At 40.4% G+C, this 20585-nt stretch overlaps 1 protein-coding gene across 3 annotated transcripts in view; it reads right to left on the bottom strand.

The window, feature by feature from the left end:
* Positions 1-20585, bottom strand: part of ARSB (arylsulfatase B) — a 197809-nt gene that overhangs the window by 100184 nt on the left and 77040 nt on the right. For 2 of the 3 annotated variants that reach the window (XM_030800480.1, XM_012505247.2), the window contains one exon: positions 2069-2312. The exons of the other annotated variant lie outside the window; for it this stretch is intronic. In XM_030800480.1, coding sequence (XP_030656340.1) covers positions 2069-2312 — 244 coding nt within the window. The remainder of the gene's footprint in view (positions 1-2068; positions 2313-20585) is intronic. 3 annotated transcript variants of the gene reach the window in all.

Here is a 20585-nt window from a genome sequence, read left to right on the forward strand (position 1 = left end):
GCTACCCAATACTACAAATGTCGCTGCTTCAAAAGTGATCTTTAAAATTTAATAAATTCTCCAAGGAAAACATGGAACTTTGAGTTGCAAAATAATTGAAAGAAGGTTATAAAGCTAATTAAATCAGATTTTCCCTTGGGTTTGTAAGAGATGAGGACCTTCCCTAGTCTCACCCTTCTGGGTGAGGCCCATTAGAGAGGAACTGATAGACTCCATGTTGTGAGAGGTTGAGCGGCCTGGCTGAACACTTCTTCTATCCATTCCTGAACTCACAGGACTTTAAACTTTAATGCTTAAACTTGAATAGCTATCCAACTTCCTTTGTAAAAACTAATCTTAGGCTGCTGAACCCTACAATTTTTTAACATTAATTATTAATTACGGAAAAATTGATAATATAAAAAGATAAGAAATAATCTATATATTTTGCAACTGGAAATTGGTTAAAGTATGGTATTTCCAGAGTGTTGAATACTATGATTATGCTCAGCATGGACTATAAACTTACATGCCTACAGAGACTAAGCAGGTAACATAAATGAGTGCAGTGGACCTGTACTGGAACTTGGGAACAATAGATTGAAGATTTGAAGAGTGGATACTTCATCTACAGAAGGCAGCAGCTATTTGATTCTAGTCAGTTGTTGGCCTTCTAGAAATGTGGGTGCAGTGCTGTCAGACCTTCCTATTTTTAGAACACTTTTATTTGGAAATAATTTCGAATTTACAAAAAGTTGCAAAAATAAGACATAACAAAAGAATACCTATGCACCTTACCTATATTCTTTTATTTAATTTTGCAGTCCATTTGAATTCTCTCTGTACACATACATGTACATACATACACACACACACACACACACACACACACACACAATTTTTTTCTGAACCATTTGAGGGTATGTTAAATACATCATGGCTTTTTGCTCCTAAATATTCCATTGTGTATTTCCTATAACTAGAGACCTGAAACCTACTATTCTTGAGCTGGGATACCTGGAGTGGGATGAAGAGACGGCCTGAGGAAGTCCTCTCCCCCGGCCACTAAGGGACAGTCAATCAGCTGCTATCCCCAAACAGAGCTGTAACACCAAACAGAGGTTGAAAACCATTGCACTAGACAATTGTCATTCCACCCATAAAAATAATACCTCTAATATATGCATATTTATTTATAAATTAGATTTATGTACGAGTCTACTAATATATTATGTGTCTTATAAAACATATACTTAAAAAAGGATGAGATGAAATTAGATATTACTATAAATACAAGATTGAAATTTTCTTCCTGTACTCCAAGGGAACATCTTGCATCCTCTAAGGCATGTGCCTCCCAACCTTGGGGGCTATTGCTCTACACTGTGGGGGTTAAACAGGAAAAAGACCACCACAATTTCCAAATCTGAGTCTGGGTCCTGCTCCCTGATGTATCTCCTTCACATCAGCCAGCTCTATCTATCACAACATACTTTTTTGCCTTCCTGGCACTTATCACCACTGGCAGTCATCTTGCGCATTTGTGTGTTCATTTGTCCAACATCTTTCTCCCCCAACTAGAATACAGCTTCCTGAGAGGCAAGATCTTGACTGACTTGTTCACTCCTAATTTCTCAGTATCTAGAAGAAGGTATGGCACATAGTAGGTGCTTGTTAGATACTTGCTAATAAATGGAAATAAACATATCTCTAGTTCCTACTCCAGCTTTTTCCCTGCTATTTTGTCCTCCATTCTTCTAGCAGACAACAGGATAAGTCCCCTGACCCCCTGCAGGAAGCTACCCTAACCTACTTCTAGCAAAACTTCGCAGCTTCAAAGACATTCCATGGAGGGCGATGGGCTGAGGACAGTCTTGTTCTTCATGTAAAACACAGGCCCACAATCTCAAATTTATAATTTAAAAATAGATATCCTTACATTGTCTCTAAAGGCATTTATTTTTCTTAAAAAGCATGTATTTGTAAGCTGAACTATCGTTTTAACACAAAAGCTATCATTCTTGCTCAGTGGAGTCAGGCTGCTCTTGGAGTTTCTGTCCTGGGAGGAAAAAGGGCAGGATGTAGGTACCTGATGGTTTTCCACACGTCGAAGCCATCCAGAGGCTTTGTGCCATTGGTGTGTCCCCTGGCCAGCTTCACGAGTGTTGGCAGCCAGTCAGAGATGTGGATGAGCTCCCGGTTCTTCACGCCCTTCTGCTTCAGCAAGGGGCTTGCCACAAAGCCCACCCCTCGGACGCCTCCTTCCCACAGGCTCCATTTTCTTCCTCGAAGGGGCCAGTTATTACCCCCTGCCAAAGTCTGCCCTCCGTTATCTGAAACACAGTAAGGTCTTGGCATGAGGATGATGTTAACTCTTAAATACATTTAAGAACAGAAACTGTATGTACATTGTTATTAAATGGTGCTTAAATAATAAAAAAAAGAAAATTCCTTGCCTTTTCCCACCCTAAATTCCCTTTTCCCACTGACATAGCCTTTCATTATTCAGACATAACTAAGGCCCAGTGTGACGCATATCTACCTTTAAATCCTCCATGGAGAGGGCCACCGGAAAACAAGGCAGTCCCTCGATGATAAGCGCTTTGGAGAGATCCCTATGCTAAATAATCCACTAAACTTTAAATACACCTGTGTAACTTTGTATAGCATGGGAGAATGAGTCCACGGAAGCTGGGACCCTCCCCATGCATGAAGAGAAAACTAAGTGAATTTCACTTAATGCTCCTTATAAGTGGGGACAGAAACTGACCTTTTACTTTTCCTCTTGGAAAAAAAAATTCTGCAATTTAAACTGGAAAATGAATTAACATTCTACTCTCTGGCAATAATATCTCTTTCTTAAGCGTGAAAGCTGAGTATTTCTCCAGTGGTTGATAAATGTCTCTGTAAACAGAGCATTAGATGGAAAAAATAATTGTGAAAAAAATTCTTCCCTTCTTGACAGGATGGTGAAATAAAGTTTCATTATGTACAATACCAGGGAAGAGAAGGTTTCTCTTCCAAGACAACAGAGGGAATGGGGGATCTTGGCAAAGACACGGTAGAAGTTACTAGAGTAACTGAAGTTAAGTATCTTCCCAGCCAAGTGAGGGCTCAGAGTTAGACGTTAAAGTGGACAGTAGAAAAGAAAAAGTGCCATTTCTTATATACTGAGGTGATAGAATCATACAAACTCCAAAAGTATCCACAGATTTAGGTGACTTTAGAGACACATTTTAAATAACACATATTTTGCATTAAACTTTAAAAAAAAAACCACTATTACCCAAATGAGCCACATGAGGGCAGTATGACAGACCTCCTGCTGTATAGAATGTTACATATAAAAATTTATTAAGAAATCAGAGATCTACCAAAGCTACAAGATGCACCTGGGAGGAAAGAGAATGAACACTTGTTAAGCACTGACTACACTAGGAGTGACTCTGATTTTGCATAATCTCTCACAGAATCTGGAGTTGGCAGACCTGGACTAGAAGCCTGAGGCCACTCATTAGCTGTGTGGCCAGGGGTGATATACCACCTCGGTTTCCTCATCTTCATGTGCAAATAACAATCCCTAATTGGTTTAGTCCATTTTGTGTTGCTATAACAGAATACTGAGACTAGGTAATTTATAAAGAAAAGAGGTTTATTTGGCTCACTCACAATTCTGATGACTGATAAGTCCAAGCCCTAGGCACCGGCATCAGTTGCTGGTGAGGACTTTTGTGCTGCATCATAACATGGCAGAGAAGTGGAAGGAGAAGCAGGTGCAGCCAAAGAGGGACCAAAGAGGAGGAAGAACCTCACTTTATAACAACCCACTCTCATGGGGACTAATCCATTCCCTTGAGATTGAGAACTCACTCCTGGGAGACAGCATTGATCTATTCAGGAGGAACCCGCCCCCATGACCCAGACACTTCCCACTGGGCCCCACCTCCCAAGATGCAGTGGCAATTAGACTTCCACATGAGCTTTGGTGGGAACAAACCACATCCAAACCATAGCACTACTTCATGTATTATGATGGAAATGAAGTGACATTGCTTATGATCTTTTCTTGGCAGGGCACCTGATGTAACCTAAGTGCTCAATATATGGTAGCAACTGCTGTTGTTCTTAAAATTTACAACAACCCAAATAGTTTAGTATTATAACCATTTTGGCCTGTAGTCCCAGCTACTCGGAGAGGCTGAGGCAGGAGAATGGCGTGAACCCAGGAGGCAGAGCTTGCAGTGAGCCGAGATTGCGCCACTGCACTCCAGCCTGGGCGACAGAGCAAGACTCCGTCTCAAAAAAAAAAAAAAAAAAAAAAAAACCATTTTGTCACTTTTTCTAGAAGGAGGTTTGAAAAAGCCAAACAGCGAATAGATGGCAATGTTAGGATTCCAGCAAGGTCTGTGTGACACCCCAGGCCTCTGCCCCTAGAGCACCACACTCCTGCTATCCCTAGTATAGGGTGGGCTCACACATGTAGGCCACATAAACTTTCACTTCCTGATGAAAACCACAAGTATGGTCCACCTCAGCAAAGTGTACACTCTTCCTATGAGTGTACATAGGAAGTTATTTCAAGGTGATGGTAATTCCTTTTAGAGAAGCCTTAGCTGCTGGTGGGGAAGAAATTCAAGGCTCTACTGCCAAGGAAACTTTTGGTGGAGCCCCTAACACAACCAGTTCTCAGTTCTTTTCTGTGCTTCTTGAAAGGGAGTAGAGAAGAGTCTTGAGTTACATCAGGTGAGGAAACAATACTTCAACACATGGGTCGGTGACAGACAATCTCATCATTTGACATCACAGACTTAGAAGAACCTTTCCTCAAACCTCCCCACATCACTTCTTGACAAAAACTCAAGGCCCAAACATTCGCTCAGGCCAGTTTTCGAAATACACATTCCATTTCATATTGAAGCTGAGCAGACCCGTATATTCAAAACAACAAAAGGTCACCATCAGTAGACAGAAGAAATTCCTCCATGCTCATGATACTGCACAGAGTAACAATCACCCATAACCAATGTATCACAACTTAGAATAAGGTGCTGTTCGTGTGATACAAAAATACACCGGAAAGAAATGCCTACACTCTTCCCGTGATATCAAGAAAGGCTGAGACAGAACGATTATTTCACTCTGTTGTCTGGATTGCTGTAAGTGATGTTGGCTCAATACTTTAGAAGAAGCCTGTTGTCTCTGTTTTAAATAGATACACTTCTCTGAGATATTATGTAGTATCCTTCAGTTGCACATATTTGTTAGTGCTCAATGGAAAGTATTGGATGAAGATGGTGGTGGAAATAAGAGTGGAGATGATGGGGACAAGGGTGGCTGGATCTGGAATCTGATTCTAGGAGCAGCTCTTCATTTATGACTCAGATAGGAAAATTCTCCGGGTTGTACAGAGAATTTGGCCACTGTTGCTACTGTAGGAAAGGGAAGGTGTTTCCACATATCATTAGGGGAGGCCACGGATGTAGTGAGCGTGACTGTTTTTGCAATTAGCTCTCTGTGATGTTTTGCCATTAGCAATAAGCGATTCCATCAACGGTTATTTTTTTTAAGAGCACTCCAAAGAGAAAGTGCTGTCAATGGACACATGTGTAACTTCTTCAAGACTCTCCTGGCATACCACCAACTGCAGATGTGGCCTCAGGAGAAGGGCAGTTCAGCTTCACCTGTCCTTGTACCCCCACAGATGGCACCTGGCCAGTGGTTGCCACTTACCAGCAATGGGGCAGAATCCACTGAGTTAGGCCATTAGTTGGTTAACTATATGAGAAATAGGGTGCAGTCCATAAGTTCTAGTTCAGTCTCCTGGGTATTTCAAAGAGTTCAACATAAAACTGGTAGGAGTAGCAACAAGAATAAAATAAGCTCTTTTGCAACAAGGTGGAAAAGGGAGTTTCCTATATTGCTCACTGAAGTTTGACATAAATTGGAATTTAAAAAGACAATGGAATCATCAGCATTTCAAAGATGTTTCTTCTCATTTTCCCTTCTAGTTTTATTTTTCAGCAAAAGTTAATTTCTTTCTTGTTAAGAATTCATATTCAAGTTAAATTTTTGTTTCATTTCCTGACATATGAAAAAACTTCCAAATCAAAATAAGATGACGCCAGCTCCTAAAGGAAGCAAAAAAACGTTTTTTCAGGGAGATGGTTTTGCAGCAATGTTTTGGCACAGGGAAAATCTAATTATAAGGCCTTTACTGTCTAGAAAAGAAAAGTCAAAATAAGACAAACATTATCATATACAGACTGTAAATCTCACTTTATTATTCATTATTGAAAAAAAAAACTGTCAAAAAGTCATGGAAAAATATTGGTTTGCCAAAGATCTGAGCACAAACATTAAGTATATGACAATGAAGCCTCATCCATATCCAGCTGATAAAAATCAAAATGAAACCATGACAACAGCATTAATTTTTATGACTACTCCCCAAACAATTTAACGTGTGGCTTGGCCGTGGAGGGCTGTCCTGAAACATCATCTCTACCCCACCATCCCTATGCATGCTTCTGCCGGGGCTTACCCTAGTCATCCTTCCCACCCTGACTCAAAGATCACAAAAGGGAAAGCAAGGAAGGCTCTAGCAGCCTCATACCAGGCCTGGACATCTCTCTGAACACGGCCCTGATGCAAGGGTGACTAACAGATGAGTAGGCAACATCATTTCAAAAATGGAGAAGCCTCTTTGTCCCAGAAAAGTATCTGCTCCTTGATGGTCGATTCTTTGGATTTTTTTTTTTTTTTTTTTGAGACGGAGTCTCGCTTTTTCACCCAGGCTGGAGTGCAGTGGCTCAATCTCGGCTCACTGTAAGCTCCGCCTCCCGGGTTCACGCCATTCTCCTGCCTCAGCCTCTCCGAGTAGCTGGGACTACAGGCGCCCGCCACCATGCCTGGCTAATTTTTTGTATTTTTAGTAGAAATGGGGTTTCACCGTGGTCTCTATCTCCTGACCTCGTGATCCGCTCACCTTGGCCTCCCAAAGTGCTGGGATTACAAGCGTGAGCCACCGCACCCGGCCTCTTTGGATTTTTTTAAAAATTACTGAGATGCAAACTGGAGTGCTAATATATGTCTTAGCAATCATCTAAAGGATTCAGTAAATTCAATCTTCTCCTGCTAAAAGATTTTGGAGACATTATCTACCTAGATATTCAAATTACATTCTGATATTCTTCTCAAATCTTTTTTTTTTTTTTTTTTGAGACAAAGTCTCACTCTGCCAACCAGGATGGAATGCAGTGGCACAATCACAGCTCACTGCAGCCTCAATCTCCTGGGCACAATCAATCCTCCCACTTCAGCCTCCCAAGCAGCTGGGACTACAAGTATGTGCCACCACGCTTGGCTACTCTTTCCCTGTTGCACTACATTGAATCATTTCTGACAGAATGTGCATTTGATTCTGCCAAGTCTACCTTTAAAATAGCTTTCCAATCATCCCCCCTTCTCCAGCCCATCACCTTGGGTCAGGCACTCCTCTATCTGGCTCCTGGGCTAATTTATATACTGCTTCAAGTTGCCACCAGAGGTGTTTGTAAAACCCAAAATCAATCAAGCCACATGCATGTTTAAAGACCTGATTGCTTTCCAATCAGGGAAAAAGTTCCAACTTCAGGCCCACATATAGAATCCTTCACATCTGCCCCCAACCTCCTTTTTGTATCAACTCCTGTCCTCCCCCATAAAAAGTGCCCTGAGCTTCAGTCACATTGAACTAACTTCTCCCTGTTGTTAGAATATGTCATGCCCTTTCATGCTAATTTTGCCTTTGCACATGTTGGCTCCCTTGCCTAAAATGCCACGGGTTAAAGATCACATCTTCTGTGAACCTGCCACTTAGTGCCCTATGTGGTCTTCATCTCTGCTCTGTATTTCTGCTACATTTTATATGCACATTTTCTACTATACTTAGCTCTGTCCATTGTTAATCAGTTGTTCATGGCTTTGTCTTCCCCATGAACTCTGCTCCTCAAGAGCAAAAAGTTTCTTATTGTTTTTATTTCCAAGACCTAGCACAGGACCTACCACAGAGAAGGGCTCAATGATTTGGAGGAAAAAATAATTAGGGAAAAGGCCACTCACCAAAAATAGAGGTTAAAGGCACCAAACATTAACTTTGGTCACTGCATTGTTTTTTCTAAGCCTTTGTCCAGCTACTCTGTGACCTTGACTTTTCATTGGCCATTCTACATACTGCTGCTTAATCTATAGGAGCTGGCAAGGGGTGCTCTTGGACCCCAGTGAGGATTTAAGTAAATCAAACCCACAAATATCAGAATTGTTTGTCTAATCTGGTCCCTGGTCAGTTATGTTGGAGTCTAAGAGGGTTGATTGGGAGCATTTCATGAAGCATCAGTCCTGGCCTGGAAGAAAGAACTCACTCATTCCTTTAACACATCTTTCTTGAGTGCTGCCATGTTCCAGGGACCACTCCAGATCTGGAAAAAGGGCAACAAACAGGATGGACAAGGTCCTGTCCCTCACGGAGTGAGTGAGAAAAAGAGATAAGATCTCCCCATTCATGGTAGGCAATGACTGGGCTTTGTGGAGGAGCTGAAACCATAAGGACAGGACAGAGCCAGCCAAGTGACCATCAGAGAGATGAGAGCCCAGGTACAGGGAGCAGGAGGCCTTATGCAATCACACATTAGAGACTAGGGTGTCTGTGTCAAGGCTGCTTCTTAATTAAAGACTAATTATACTATTAGGTATACTCTGCTGCCAGAAGTTAAGGAAGGTATAGGTCTAGGTGTTTTATGACCATCATCACTTTCCCCTTTATGACCATCATCATTTTCCCCTATCACCCCTACTGCCCCATGTCTAATTTCACTGAAATGCAGGGAACTGAGAGGAGCTAAGCACTGTGAGTTTGGGGGCAAGTACTCAATCTCCGAGCCTAAGTTTCCTCATGTGAGAAATGAGGATAACAAAATACCCACCTTAATATTGTGCCTGGCATAGAAGCAGTGCTAAATAATATTAGCTATTTTTATATATGCTAGTCATCAGCACCAGCAAAGTACACAGAACAGAACAGGCTCCTATCTGGATATTTACTAAACATATATTAGATTTAAGTATCATAGCCACACTCCAAAACATCAAGTTTTCATAAGACCAAAGTATTCTAAGCATGGAGTCCTCCTAGATTGCATTCTCTATTCTTTTTTTTTTCTTTTTTTTGAGACAGTGTCTCTCTGTCACCCAGGCTGGAGTACAGTGGTGCAATCTTGGCTCACTGCAACCTCCACCTCCAGGGTTCAAGCGATTATCATGCCTCAGCCTCACGAGTAGCTGGGACTACAGGGGCCCACCACCATGCCCAGCTAATTTTTGTATTTTTAGTGAAGACAGGGTTTTGCCATGTCGGCCAGGCTGGTCTTGAACTCCAGACCTCAGGTGATTCATCCACCTCGGCCTCCCATAGTGCTGGGATTACAGGCATGAGCCACCATGCCCAGCCTGCATTCTCTATTCTATAGGTAATTTCTTGAGAAGTGCAACAACACAGTGAATTGTGAGGGGTGTTGTTACTATCAGGGGAGAGCCAGGATAACTCCTTTTTGTTCCCATGAGTTTAAATAAAGGACATCAATTATCATAGAAAAAAAACACTATAACAATAGCCTGGGATCCAAATTAAACACCAGAAACTGAAGATTTGTTCAAATACACATTTGATTATTTGTAGGGGTTTAAAATGGTTTGCAGCATTCAGGGCAGATAAGTGCTCTGACCGCCAGCTCAGACACTAACCAGGCTTTACATCTTGACTAAGAGCACCAGCAAGGAGAATGTCCAGCTGAGCTAGCAAGAGGAGGATTCTGGTGGAGTGCGACTGGCAGCCAGGCACCAAATAACCGACTGATATGGTTTGGCTGTGTCCCTACCCAAATCTCATCTTGAATTGTAGCTCCCATAATTCCTTTTTTTTTTTTTTTTGGTTTCAAAGTTATAATGCATGGTTTAAAAGAGAGGAAAGGAAAAAAGACACAAAGCTGGTTACAGGTCTGAGGGTGTAGCTCCCATAATTCATATGTGTTGTAGGGGAGACCCAGTGGGAGGTAATTGAATCACAGGGGCAGATTCCCCCATACTGCTTTCGTGGTAGTGAATAAGACTCACGAGATCTGATGATTTTAAAAGGGGTCTCCCCTTTCACCTGGCTCTCATTTTGCTTTTGCCTGCTGCCATGTAAAATGTGCCTTTGTTCTTCCCTCACCTTCCATTGTGATTGTGAGGTCTCCCAAGCCATGTGGAACTGTGAGTCCATTAAACCTTTTTCTTTATAAATTACCCAGTCTTGGATATGTCTTTATCAGCAATGTGAAAATGGACTAATACACAGATGTGGCCACCAAAAGATTTGGAGATTAAAAAAAGATGGATGCAGGGAAAGGGCAAAATCAGGGATGAATGAGGATTAAAAAGAAAAATGTTATAAAAGATTGTAGTAAAATATTTCCTCACTTTAATGAGGCTAATGCCATTGCTTATAATGCTGAGATATCAATGGGGTTTTATCTCTTCTTTAACATTTATTAAGGATGAAAAGACTCCAAAGTCTGTTGAAAGATTGAAAACGTTTGTTCTCTACAAGTTAAAATGGAACTGGAAACTGGAAAACAGTGTTCTAATTTATTACATATTGGCAAGCAACAACTTAACTTTTTCCTATAATTTAAAACATAAGTAGTCACAGATCTTGGAGATCTTTAGATGAAAGTTATAAGGTAAGCACAAAATGTTGAGGTGCTCTCACTTAAGAGGTATGGGTTATGCTAGGTTTAATCTTCATATTCAGAATCCCCCTGACAAGTGGCACAGAAGACCCATGTTTGATGTATTAAGCGAGTAAAAGTACCAAATGTTTGTCCTTTTTAACAACTAAAACCCTGTTTGTTTTTCCTATTGTTTAATTTTTAGGAATGTTTGATATTTTTCACTAATGGATTTCCGGGCAAACTAATTTTTTTGGCACTCTTAGGGAGTATTACAGTTTACTCACACATTATTTGGCTCCCCTTTCAGACATAAAACCCACTGAACGTGGCCAGATAATTTTGACTAGACAGCTGTTTATCCTTCAGTAATGCCACTGGAGAAGTAATCAATGAGAAAAGTACCACAAAGTGCTGGAGAGTCTGGCAAGTTCAAGGGCAGCAGGAGAAAAGTGAAAATACCATCAACACACAGGAACAAACAGAATTGTGGTTTCAAAAGAACAGGTGTACTAACAACTTGCGTTGTGAGAAAGATGGAAATTTAGGTCAATGTGTTTTCAGAGAGGGTTAAGCCAGAGAAAGCTAGCACATTCTATCTGGGCAGACATCAACTATTTCCATTTGTCTTTACGATTTCAAGTATATAATACAAGTTAAATGTTCTCAATTTTTATCCTTGGAGCAGAAACAACATTTTACTGAATCTCTATTTCTTAAGTAGTAAGATATGCCTTTAAGGTTACTCAGAAAAATCAATAAACCAAACTGAGTGGACAGGCAGTTTCATTTCCCCAGAGTTCTCTGAAGTTTTGCCAGATTCTAAAGGATCTCACTGATATTTGGGTGTTCAATGCAGAGAGAGGCAAACAAAAGTCACGAAAACACTGATGAGCACAATCCTCCCTGAAGAATAACTGGAGAGTAAAACATCTAATGGCAGAAACAAAAATAACTCAATATATCCAAACATGAGGCAGTTTGTTTTAAGAATTTCAAATATTGAATGCATACTTAATAATAACAAGATCCCCTTCGGATCTGCAGATGACACTTGCTCCAAGGCCAAAGTAAAATAAACTCTGTGAGCCCCCAGAGTCCTGGGCAGCAGCCCCACCTCTGACCAGGGCATGCACAGTGGGAGTGAGGGCAAAATCCAGGTGATTGACACTGGACATCCCAAGCAGGTGAGGAGGCCGCTCAGGAGGAAAGAACATGGAAGGCAGCCTGGGGCTCCATGCCTGATGACAGGCAAATGGCTAACAGGAGGCCTTGCAGCAGGAGACAAAGGGATGAACAGCCAAGGGCCAGGATAAAAAAACAAACCAACCAAACAAACAAACAAATCAAAACAAATGCCCCTGAGTTACCACAATAGGCACCACAAAGTCCATGCAATTAGAGACTAACTCAGGACCTATTCAGTCTCAGACACAATTCTAGCAATATGTGCGGTGTCTGGTGTCCTAATTTTATAGCAGGCTAGAATCTGCAAGTCAGGAAGATGCATACTGCTGGACATAATCTTTGTAGAAGGAGGAAAGGAGAAGAAAAATATAAATTGTAAAAGTAGACCACAAACTACAGTGTCTTTACCTGTTTTTCCAACGTTAAATGATCCACACTGACGTATACTGAAGACACCACTGAAAGATGCATACTACAATAAAAAAATTTAAATGATGATCCTACATCATTAAGACAGTGAGAGACTCATGGCATAGTTAAGGATGGTTTAGACCTAGCAAAAAGGTTTATATCCCATATTCCTGTCACTAATCCTATCTATCTACAGCAATACAATGTGCCTGCCTTCTTCACCTGATACCTTGCAAAGGTCACAACGATAAGCACATGAAAACTTTCACTATCCTGGCATAAAGTTAGGCATATAGACTGAACAGAGAGAAAATGATTACAGGCTAAGCAGTATGCCTCATGTGCCTTGCATCTCCACTGGAATGATGTTTCCAAATATTAAGTAACAGCTTTTCTCATTCCTAGTAATTCTGTCACCTTGTGACCCTCAACCCAGGAAGCAGGCAGGGAGATCCATGTCTGGGCTCTGGAAATGGATAGTCAGCAGGTGGATGAGCTAATAGGTTTAGCTTAAGCAATCACTCAGAGCCAGGGGAAGAGAGAGGACTGGAAACGAAGCTAAAGGACATGGCTGTGACCTTAAGCACACATCTTGGGCTCTGTCCTCAGGACTGGATCTAGTATAGAATAATGGATGTGGGGATACAAGAGTGGAAGGAACCATGCCTCATCCCCTGGAGGAGCTGGGGGGCAGATGAGAGGATAGCAAGACTCCCTGCAGTTCCTGTGCCCAGTATAGTGTGGCAGCAGCGGATGACAATGGTTGCACAAGAAGATGGAAGGCAGGCTTGGAGGCTTCTCACACCACAGTGTGGAAGGGGTTGCAGCTCCACTGATGAATGTTTTTGATTTGCTGTTGAGAAGAGCACAAATGTGGCACAGAGATGGTCCAAAGAGTCTCCGCAGGCAAGGAGGTCGCAGCATGATCTAGACGGATGATATAAAAAGGCCAGCCAGGAACAGGAATGTTTCTGCAGAGGCTTGTGCAAGGATGACTATGGACCACACACTTCCTTCAGCTCCAACGCACTGGCTGCCTGGAGGGGAGCCAGGATGAGATCATGAATTAACTGAGATGATCTGAATTGACTGAAACCAGGTTTCCTCCACCCAGCAGAATAGGGACCCCAGCGGTACTGAGTTCAGTGACAGGGTAAAAAAGAAGTAAGTTATATTCTTTGCATATCTAAGTTTGTGCACTGAAATTTGTGATTACTATGCATATGTGTGAGCACTATGGCTGGATGCCCTGGACTTGATGGATATAATAATTGTGTTAGGTTATTTTGTAGGTGAAATGGAAGTTAAATCCATTTTTATTGTTTTGGTTATTTTGAAGCACTAATATGGACTCATTCCAAGACTTTACATTTTTATGTAATAGCAACTATAATGATAGGAAAAGTACTGAAATCAGAAGAAAGTTTGTTTCTATAACATGCATCTCAGGCTTTTCAAATCTAACACCCCCACCCTTTTCATAACAAATATTTTGTAATGCTCCTTTGTCCTGAAATGGAATTATACACAATACCGTAACTATATGTCTAATTAAAAAAAAACTCTCAGTGTAATACAGAGTAGAAAAAGGCAATTAATAATAAAATGGCATGTATTTCATAGGAAAATGTGTAGGCTCAATCCTAAAAGCCATAGCAAAGTGGTTAGGTGAGTGCATACAATTACAGATGAAATAAATTTGGACTAAAGGCCATTCTATACTAGAAATACAAAAAAAAAAAGAGAGAGCAGGGATAAATCCTAGGATAAAGATTAGAATATTAATTATATATTAAAACCACACAAAAATTACTTTGTGTTTATGTGTAAAACAGACTTAGGTTCTAGTCTCAGAAAATTGTAAACAGGCTTTTAATCTTCATGACTAACCAGCAGGATATTTTGTAAGTTGTACAGGACTTGGGACAATTCCTCACTGTGTGGGGTTATTAGGGGCATTGCATCCTGAGCCCCCTACTCACTATCAGTAACACTCAAGTGAATTTCTAAAATACTCTCAGTAAAAACCACTGCCCTATACAATGGCAGGATTGGGACACATGGCCAGGGATAGGTAGTGACCTCTCTTTCAAGAGGCTTCACAGGTTAGCACTAATTACCTTGTGAATTTAACAGTTTGGGGTCTGGCCTAAACCTCTGTAAGCTTATAAATAATTCTAACAGCATATGGAAAGAGGTTCCGCTTCTTAGAGGTAGAATCATTGTAAATGATATATATATAATCACAAAGTCAATTATTTGATTTACAAAGTAAATTTATCACAGTGACTGGCATGTTTATAGCCCATGGGAGTGGCATAAATGTATGGGAAATCAAGCTATGATCAACTCTCATGGTGAGTAAGGACTCAGATATAATATTTGTATTTTTGTAATATGCGGACTCCCATAATAATTGTTTTTCAGATCTAAAATATATTCTATAAATATAAAATATTTATATTTACTATATTCAAAAATGCACTAAAAGAAAGCTGCTTTAATGAGAAAATTCAGCAATTTTTAAATACTTTTTTCTAGCAACTAAGATTTCAAAAATGATTAATCTAAAGTTCATTCAGGAAAAAACAGATAACCTACATGCCCTATATCCATTAAAGACATTGAAATTAGTAATTAAAAACCTCCCTACAGGCCAGGTGCGGTGGCTGACGTCTGTAATCCCAGCACTTTGGGAGGCTGAGGTCGGTGGATCACACGAGGCCAGGAGTTCGAGACCAGCCCGGCCAACATGGAGAAACCTCGGCTCTACTTAAAATACAAAAATTAGCCAGGTGTGGTGGCAGGCGCCTATAATCCCAGCTACTCGGGAGGCTGAGGCAGGAGAATCGCTTGAACCCGGGAGGCAAAGGTTGCAGTGCCGAGACTGTGCCACTGCACTCCAGCCTGGGTGACAGAGTGAGGCTCTGTCTCAAACAAAACAAAACAAAAAACAAAACAAAACAAAACAAAACCTTCTCACCAAGAAAATTTCAGGCCCAAATGCCTTCAATGGCAAATTCTACCAAACATTTAAGAAAGGAATAATACTAGTTCTATACAAACTCTTTCAAAAAATAGATAGGAATCCTGTACTTCCCAACTTATTCTATGAGGCCAGCATTACTCTGACACCAAAATGAAACAAAGACATTACAGAAAAAGAAAACTACAATGAACATAGGTGTAAAAATCTTTAACAATATTTAGGAAATCAAATTTAGCTTTATATAAAAAAACACACATTAGTTTTCTATTACCACACACTTAGCAGCTTAAACACTACACACTTATTATTGTACAGTTCTGCAGGCTGTACAATACATTCAGCTGCTGAGGCCTGTACAAGTCTGACACAGGTCTCACTGGGCTAATATCAAGGTGTTGAGAGGGCTGCATTCCCTTCTGGAAGTTCCATTTCCTTGCCTTTCTAGCAAATCCATTTCCTTGCCTTTCTAGCTTCTAGAGGCTGTTTGCACTCCTTGGCTCATGTCTTTTGAGCTTCATACTAGAGTTATGAGTGGATTGCATACCAGCAATACAGCAATAGAGTATTCTGAGTTTGTCCAGGTGCTTAATTTTACCTGTAGGTTTTATACTTTGAAAAGTTTTCTTTTGCACATTAGTGTTTTTTCTTTCAGACTGAAGAACTGCCTTCAGTATTTCTTGCAAGATGGATCTAGTGGTGGTGAATTATCTAAGCTTTTGTTTGGGAAAGATTTTATCTCTCCTTCATATTTGAATGATAATTTTGCTGGATACAATATTCTTGGATGGCAGACGTTTTTTCTCTCTCTTTGAGCAATCTGAAAATGCCATTCCACTCCCTCCTGGCCTGTTTAGTTTCCTTAGAGAAATCTGTTGCCAGATGAATTACAGCTACTTTACGTGTTATTTGCTTCTTTTCTCTGCTGATTTTAGGATCCTCTCTTTGTCCTTGACCTTTGACAGTTTGATTTTTCTATGCCTTGGAGTAGTCTTATTTGGGTCAAATCTGGTTGGTGTCCTCTGACCTTTCTGTAGCTGGATATTTCTCTTTCCCAAGTTTTGTAAAGTTTTCAGTTCTTATCCTTTTGAATCAACTTTCTACCCCTTGCTCTCGCTCCACTCTCTCTTGAACACCAACACCAGTAATTCTTAGATTTGGTCTTTTGAGGTAATTTTTTACATATTGTAGGTGGTCTTTGTTACATTTTGTTCTTCTTTGTTTTTTCTTCTCTGATTGTGTATTTTCACACAGCTGGTTTTTTAGCTCATTGATTCTTTCCTCTGCTTGGCTCACTCTGCTGCTCAGAGCCTCTTAAGAGTTCTTCAGTATGGCAAATGTATTTCTCAGTTCTAAGATTTCTGTTTGATTTTTAAAAATTATTTCAATCTCTTTGTTAGATTTCTCTGATAAATTTCTGAACTGCTTTTCTGTATTGTCTTGGAGATATCTGAGTTTCCTTAAAATTGCTATTTTAAATTATTGGTCAGAAGCTAATAGTCGCCATCTCGTTAGGGTCAGTCATTGGATTTTTGCTTTGTCCTTTGGGGAGACTGTAGTTCCCTGTTTGCTGTTGTTACTTGCGGGTGTATGTCTATGTCTTTGCACTGAAAGATTAGTTATTGATTCTAGTTTCTCTGTCCAGCTTGTTTTGTCTTTCATTGAATACATTTGCTTAATCTTTGCAACTAGGTTGCCGCCTCCTTTTCGGCTCTAGGTGGCGCTATAAGCCCAGGTTCACTTTGGCTCTAGTAAACGGTTGCCGTCCTGCCTGTCCCAAATGGGGGAGTCACCAAAGGGATTATCCCAGGTATGTTCTACAGGCTCCTGGGCAGGAACCCCTAGTCAGCAGTGTGGGAAGACTGGCTAGGGGTTCCTGCCCATGGGAACCTATGGAATGTACCTCCTACAGTGTGGTGCTGCTGAACAGCCACTCTTGATTTGGTGTCTCATTTGGCTGAGTTACAGAGCAGAGTTTCCAGGGTTGGGGATGGTAGTTTCACCTTCTGACCGTTGTTGCTGCCTGTCCCCAGAGATATTTCTCCCTACAGGCACTCACAATGCTTCCCATGAGTTAAGGCAGGGACAGGACTCCAGCTATGGAACCCAAGAAGGTGAGGAAGCTGGTTGACCACCTCAATTTCACTTTTTCCAGTGTAAAAACTGAATTGAGGGAGATTTTCCACATGCTTGGTGCTGAAAGAATGTAGGGGAGGGGACTTGCAGATGTGGAAATCTGATTCTCCAATCATATGCTCAAGGTTTTTCCACTTCTCTGTGGCCCTGGGAGCTGTCTCATCCTCATACTTGAGCTCTGAGTTGTTGCTGGTGAAAATCTCAATGCTATATATTTGTTTTTGGTCTTCTATTGAAGAATTGAAGCTGGCTTGCTTCTATACTGCCATTTTGAAATCCTGTATTCCTTGATTCATGCCCTCTTCCTTCACCTTCGAAGTCAGCAATGGGCCGGGTGCAGTGGCTCACACCTGTAATCCCAGCACTTTGGGAGGCCGAAGGAGGAGGATCACGAGGTCAGGAAATCGAGACCATCCTGGCTAACACAGTGAAGCCTGTCTCTACTAAAAATACAAAAAAATTAGCTGGGCGTGGTGGCGGGCACCTATAGTGCCAGCTAGTTGGGAGGCTGAGGCGGGAGAATGGCGTGAACCCAGAACCTGGGAGGCGGAGCTTGCAGTGAGCCGAGATCACGCCACTGCCCTCCAGCCTGGAGACAGAGCAAGACTCCATTTCAGAAAAAAACAAACAAACAAACAAAAAAAAAACAAAGTCATCAATGATGGTTGAATCCTTTTCGTATCACATTACCCGACCTCCTCTTCTGCCTCCCTCTTCCACTTTTAAGGTCACCGAGTGCATTGGCCCAACCAGATAATCCAGGACAATCTCCTCATCTTCAGGTCAGTTTATCAGAAACCTTAATTCGGTCTGCAGTCTTAATTCCCCTGGTCATATAACATAACATATTCACAGGTTCCAGGCTTTAGGGCATGTTTGGAGGCAGGAGGGAGACGGGAGATTACTCTGCCTACCACAAACATGATGATAAAGTGGTATTTATCCCAAGACTGCAATCAATTTTCAAATAGAAGAACAGAGTTGGAAGAATTATACTATCCAATTTCAAGAACTACTATAAATCAAGATTTCATGGAACTGGAATGGAGTGCCTAGTAAAACAACCACATTTAAATGGTCATTTACTTTTTAGCAAGGGTGCCAAACCAACCTATAGGGAAATAGTTTTTTCAAAAAAAAAAAAAATGCTAGAGTATTCTGATACCTACGTTAAAAAAACAAACAAAACCTTGACCAACACTACTTCATAACACACATAAAAATTAAAGGTGAATCATATTACAACTCAATAATAAAAGATAAGCAAATTAAAATATTGACAAAGGATTTAAATAGACATTTCTCTAAAGAAGATACACAAAAATAGATGGTCAATGGATACACAAAAAGATGTCCCACATTAGTCATTCAAGAGGCACAAACTAAAACCATAAGAAGATACCACTTTATACCCAATAGGATTACTATATAACAAAAAAGACAGACAATTGACAAGTGGTGGTAAGGACGTGGAGAAACTGAAACACTCATAAATTGCTGGTGGGACTGTAACATGATGCAGCTGCTTTGAAAAACAGTGTCTTAGTCTTGTTTTCTGTTGCTGTAACAATACCATAGGCTGGTTAATTTATATAGAAAACAAGTTTATTTAGCTCATGGTTCTGGAGGCTGGGAAGTCTAAGAACATGGTGCTGGCACCAGGTGAGGGCCTTCATGTGGTGTCATAACATGATAGAGGGCATCATACGATAAGAGGGCAAGAGCAAGAGAGACTGAGAGAACTCACTTTTATGACAAAGCCACTCTCAATGTAATTAACCCATTCCTGTGATAGTGACATTAATCTATTCATGATGGCAAAACCCTCATTAATCCATTCATGAGGACAGAGGGATTCAGTTTCCAACACATGAACTTTTGGGAGATACATTCAAACCATGGCAAACAGTTTAGCAGTTCCTCATAAAGTTAAACATAGATTTACCACATGATCCACCAATTCCACACCTAGGTATATAACCAAGAGAAGTAAAAATATATGTCCACACAAAAATTGGTACCTGAATGGTCATAGCAGCATTATTCATAATAGCCCAAAAAAGTAGGAACAACCCCAATATCCATTAACTGATTAATGGATTTTTAAAAATGTATATTTTCAGCAATGTATAGCAATAAAAGGGATATTATTCATCAGCAAAAAGAAATGAAATACTGATTTATGCTACAAAATGGATGAACATCTAAAACATTATGCCAAATAAAAGAAGCCAGACACAAAAAGCCATATATTGTATGATTCCATTTTTATGAAATGTCTACCTTAGTAAAATCCATAAGGACAAAACATAGATTACATGATTGACAGAGGGAGGAGAGGGAGTTGGGAGCAACTGCTAAGGGGTACAGAATTTCTTGTATGCTTAATTTTTAAAATGTTCTAGAATTAGACAATGGTGATGATTGCACAACTTTGTGAATATACTAAAAACCAGTGAACTGTATTCTTTAAAAGGATGAATTTCATGGTATATGAATTATATCTCAATAAAAACAATACTGTATGAGGAAAAAGAAGATAGATCAAAGACCTAAATGTAACAGCTAAAACCATAAAACTTTTATAGAAAAACAGAGAATGGGTCTTAGAATAGGTCAAAAGTTTCTTAAAACCAACAGTTTTGTTTAATATATTTATGTATAAAAATAGATAAGATCCATAATGATGTAACAGGAAGCAAAATGATGATGCAACTTCAGAGGGGGAATAAGCAATGGGAGAAAGTACAGCTCTGGTCAGCTGGGGGGATCTCACTGCAAGTAAGCACACATCCTGCATGTTTTGCCATTTGGATGAGAGGTGGGTTAAAGAAAAAATCCTACATTCAGGAAAAGTCTTCCTAGTGTCACAAGAACATAAAAAGTCTGCTTCATTTAAACAGTCCAAGCCTGCCCACTCCATGTATATTTCAGAACACAAGCAGGGATATATCTCAGCACAAAAGATGTGGTTCCTCAAGACAGCATTCTAAATACTTCCCTAATTATCAAAACCGAGAGCTTCCAAGACATGTCAGATTCTTTGTTCTTGTTTTCACCAGTCCATCAAATTTGCTTGGCTTCTTTTATAAAACAGTAGACCTCTTCTGGAGTCAATGTGCCTCTCTTTCTCTTACAGACCC

The sequence above is a fragment of the Nomascus leucogenys genome, chromosome 2 (assembly GCF_006542625.1).
Source record: "Nomascus leucogenys isolate Asia chromosome 2, Asia_NLE_v1, whole genome shotgun sequence".
Taxonomy (NCBI): Eukaryota; Metazoa; Chordata; class Mammalia; order Primates; family Hylobatidae; genus Nomascus; species Nomascus leucogenys.